The 4,893-nt window shown below is 36.9% G+C and overlaps 1 protein-coding gene across 1 annotated transcript in view; it reads left to right on the top strand.

Moving 5' to 3' along the window:
- The window catches only part of LOC105178107 (probable Histone-lysine N-methyltransferase ATXR5), a gene marked incomplete in the record, with an annotated part of 4,176 nt that extends 544 nt beyond the window's left edge, over window positions 1–3,632 (top strand). Inside the window, 6 exon segments of the mRNA XM_011101471.2 lie at window positions 4–172; window positions 446–526; window positions 2,236–2,465; window positions 2,591–2,691; window positions 2,777–2,989; window positions 3,169–3,632. Coding sequence (XP_011099773.1) covers window positions 4–172; window positions 446–526; window positions 2,236–2,465; window positions 2,591–2,691; window positions 2,777–2,989; window positions 3,169–3,328 — 954 coding nt within the window.

Below are 4,893 nucleotides of genomic sequence, written 5' to 3'. Positions count from 1 at the left end.
CGGGTGGCTTGCGAGCAATGCGGCTCCGGTGAGCGGGACGATGAGCTGCTTTTGTGCGACAGGTGTGATAGAGGCTACCACATGCTTTGCGTCCGCCCAATCGTGGCCCGAATTCCTATCGGGCCCTGGTTCTGCCCGTCTTGCTCCGATGATCACAATCGCCCCCTAAAAAGTATTTTGAAATTAAAAATTACTTAATCTTTACATTCATGCACATGTATATATATATATATATATATATATATATACGTGTGTGTTTGAGCGGACCCTTATCAAATAAACATATATATACAGCCAAGAATGCTGTGATTGTATGAGTGTGTGTGGTCTGTGATCATATGTTTGTGTGCGGGTGTGTTTAACGGTGAGGGAGCGAAGAAATTTATGTAGGTTTTTTGGGTAATTAGGTTGTGGCAATCGTTTTTATATAAAACCTTCTATGCAGGTTTTACGCAGAAGAAAATTGTTGATTTTTTTAGGATTCAGAAGTCCGGGGAATTCACAGAGAAATGTGCCTCCCCTCAAGGTAGAAATTTTTTCAACTGTTTCATCACAACTCAGTTTTTCAATGGAACAATTGGGGTAATATACTGAAATTTCTTGGTGTGAAAAGCTATTGTATAATATACGATTGCAATGTAGTAACTGAATTGATAAGTCTGATCAAAACCTATATCATTGTCACAGAAAGCTTTGTACCGCAGTTATAGCTCGGTTGATGACGAAGTTCACGGCCAAGAACAGAGCCTAGTTACTAAAATTTGTGTGTTCAAGTCAAGAATTTAATATGGATTGACATTTTCTTATTCTTCATCGACCTCGAACTTGTTATTTATTGGAACAGGAAGCTCGCGTAGATGAATGTGTTAATGAGATCATATACTATTATTTCATGGCTTTCAAGTGTTCGATGAAAGCACATCCTCCTATTAAGGTTCCGTGCATTGACCTAAGAGTTTATGAAGTTATTAGTACCCTTGGCTGCGAGACGATGCATTATATGAAAGTTCTTTTGTTTTTTGTGTATGCAAAACATGTTTCTGGATACTGAATTTGAGAGTTTTCCATGTGAAAGATTCAGGATCAGCTTACTGTTAACTCATTATCAAGTATCTCCTGCACATTGAGTTGTTTATTAGACTAAAAAGCTTAGCTTGAATGAGACTATGGAACTTTTTATGCTCGGTTTCCTTTCGCTTTGTATCTTTGATAACTCTATCACTTTTTACAGTTTATGACATTATTTCATGTTCAGGATGTCTTCTTTTGGCATTGTCCATACTCCTCCCGGTTACAAATAGTATCAGAGTCTGTCTTAGGAATGCATATCCTATTGTGTTGTAATCATGATAAGGCCATTTATTGTCTGATTGTTTTACAAATGAAACAGCAGCACGGGAGCTCCTATGCATGTCAACCTCTGAAATGGTAGTAAATCAACATTAGTTAGTGGAAAACAACTATATATGTCAAGAAAGGCCAGTATAGAACTATCAAAGGAAAAAAAGAAGAAGAAGAAAAGAAAGGGTAGTATAATAGAATATAGGGACCCCAAATGGAGATCTGACTAGCTTTGGCGCCCTTTTGCAATGTTTATCCGCCCAATTCTCTCGATAATAGGTCACATTCACATGAAGAGTTTGGGTATATGCATCTTTATATTAATGCACAAAATGTTCTATGGTAGATCTTAGTTTTTGTTTACCACCAACTGTAAAACACCAAATTCCAAACAAGCTTGATACGCTTGGTCAATTCATTTAACTTTTTTGTGATCCAATAATTTCTATGAGCTTGGGAAGAAATCCATCTGGAAACAGTCAAACATAACTTGAGGAAGAGACAACCAAACATAACTTGAGGAAGAGGTTGTTGACATCAATTTGTAGGAAATTGAGAAGGACTAAAATATGAAATGCAAATGCCTATTAGTTGGTTTAGGTAGGGTAACTTGAGGATAATTTGGGAATTACTCATTAACAGCACATTTAAAGAAGCCCATCAGATGTGCTGCTTATGAAACTAACGAAAATGGTATTAATGGTAAATCTAGCTGAAGGACATCCAGATTTGTTTTCTTAGCAACGGAAGTTGCCTCTTATAAAGTTGAGTAAGGACAGAATCCATTTTAACATACAAGGATTTGTTGAACTGAGTTGATATTTGCTTGTCAATTACTCAGATTCTAGCTGGAGACTACTCTTACATTTTATTTCGCATTTTGCCCAAGTTTAGATGCTAAAAAACGCCGAAGACGATCTAGTACATTAGTATTCCACAAGAAGCGTAGGAAATTGCTGCCATATATTCCGTCTGAGGATCCAGCAAGAAAGCTAGCACAGATGGGATCTCTTGCCTTTGCTTTGACAGCTCAGGGTATGGAATTCAGCAATGAACTTACATACATGCCTGACATGGCTCCTAGATCAGCCAATCAAGCCGTATTTGAGAATGGTGGCATGCAGGTTTTGTTTGAACTTTCTTCTATCGATCAGAAGATTTTCAATATAAATATTCAGAAAAGTGGTATCTTTTTAACATCATTTATGTCGAGCATTGACTGGGTTATTCCTTGTTTCTTCTTAATCAGGTTCTTTCTAAAGAAGATACTGACACCTTGGAACACTGTAAGGCTATGCACAGAAGTGGCCAATATCCACCTCTTGTTGTAACCTTCGATTCATGTGAAGGGTATTCACCTTTTACACTTTCTTTGATGCATCTTACCGCTCTTATTATATGTACGAGTAGAATATGACATTGTTTACTTTTGCAGCTATACTGTAGAAGCTGATGGTCCCATAAAGGACATGACATTAATTGCAGAGTATACTGGAGATGTGGATTACATTAAGAATCGAGAACAAGATGATTGCGATGGCTTGATGACCCTCCTTTTAGCAACCGACCCCTCCAAAAGTCTTCTTGTCTGCCCAGACAAGCGTGGAAACATTGCTCGCTTTATTAGTGGCATAAACAACCATACATTGTAAGCCTTTGAGCCACAACCTTGCCACGTGAAACCATTTATCTTCACCTAATCTGCAGCTTTTGATATTAAATTTTATGGACTTTGACCTCTGTTCTCAAATAGAATGTTGACTTCTCTTGTATTTATGACATTACCTATATTCACCTACAGTTCTTGAAACAAATTAATTCTTGCAGGGAAGGCCGAAAGAAGCAAAATGTTAAATGCGTGAGATACAGCGTTAACGGGGAATGTCGGGTGCTTCTGGTTGCCAAACGTGATATTGCTAAGGGCGAGAGGCTATATTATGATTATAATGGATATGAACATGAATATCCAACCCATAATTTTGTCTGAGTCTTGTTGCAGAATCTTTCTCTGACTGTCCACAGAGTAGTGAATTTTATTTTACTTTAGATCCTCACTGCAGATAAGAAACCAAATGTTGTTTTTCTTCAATTGCATTTATCATGCGCTGCTTGCCATTTTAAGTAGCATTAGGAAATTCATAGTTGGCAGAGAAAATCTTCTCTAGATTCTGCATGTTAAAGGTAGGAACCTTACTTTGCTAGTACCACCCTTCTTATGTAAAAAGCAGTTACATTCAACCACATAATTTAATCTAGTTATTTGAGGGTCCTGTTGGCTCAATTTTTCGTTACTTACAGTTTCTATTCTTGGTCTTTATTCTTCTTTTTCACTTGTCTATGAGTATGTGATACTGTTCTAACTACCATTTCTTGATAATGCTGCTATTCTCCTACTATTTTCATTACCGTCTGGCAACTACATATTGTTCTGCAGAAGAGCTGACATCACTTCAAAGTCTTGGTCAACTTAGAATGTTTCTGCAGAAAGTTACATTATTAGGAGCGCAAGTTTGGAAGGAAGAGTATGCGGGCATTGCCGCCTACATTACTTGTTGAAGGTCCAGGGTTTCGTTAAATTACCTGATATTTTTCTGTTTTTGCCAAAATAATGAATTCTGCACATTGTTTCCTTACAAGGGGTTGGAGTATTAGATGACTCTTTACGAGGGATGAATTGATATATTCTATTAGCTTCACAGGGCCTTGATGAAATGTTGTGGTCGGATCTGATTATATTTTATAATTCGATAGTAGAAATGGCTAATTCTTTCAGAAAGTCTTATGGATTCATTATCATCATCGGAGCACTGAAATAAACTATGGAACAGCCTGCAATTTCAAATATCTGCTAACAGTTGGGAAATTCAGACATTTTCAGTCAGGACACCTGCAGATCACTGATGTTAGCAATTCTACCTGCTGAAGCCCTTACACTGCTAATTTCCAACAATCATACCTGCTAATATACTTCTAAGTCTTGACAACAACTGGTGAAGCTGATATTGGTATATTTGTAGTAGCTCTCGTCCTTGGATTTGTGGTTGGTTTCTGTAGCAGTTGCTTCTTTGGAAAATCGTTAGGAAAGTAGTTTTTTGTTTTTAACTTCTCTTTTCTTGTCTTGAGTGATATCATGAGCTTGGTGGGTTGGTCTCATCCATATTGTGTAAGATAGGAGTTCAGACAAGTTAAGGAAGTTGTCGACGCTGAATGTTTGTGCTGACATTTTACCAACTAAGAGGGTGTTTGGCCGAGCTTATTTATAAGATCTTATAAGTTTCACCCATCTTATGAGATGTTCTTTGAGTTTATAAGATGCTAATATCATTATAAAATAAATCAGGGATCTTATAATATATTACTAAAATTGAATTACTCATTTAGATTTTGAAAATAAGTTGGGAACTCTTTCTGTTTTTCTACAGGAACTTGTAAGCTCTCAACATCTCATTTTGAAACTTATAAGCTCTTTTGTTTTGAAGATATTTCCCAAACATTTTGCAACATCTTATAAAATGTTGAGGACTTATAAGCTCATCCGAACACCTTAGCCTG

Source organism: Sesamum indicum, linkage group LG15 (genome assembly GCF_000512975.1).
Source record: "Sesamum indicum cultivar Zhongzhi No. 13 linkage group LG15, S_indicum_v1.0, whole genome shotgun sequence".
Taxonomy (NCBI): domain Eukaryota; kingdom Viridiplantae; phylum Streptophyta; class Magnoliopsida; order Lamiales; family Pedaliaceae; genus Sesamum; species Sesamum indicum.
Note: the sequence above shows the minus strand (reverse complement) of the source record. Positions and strands in the feature narration are given on the sequence as shown.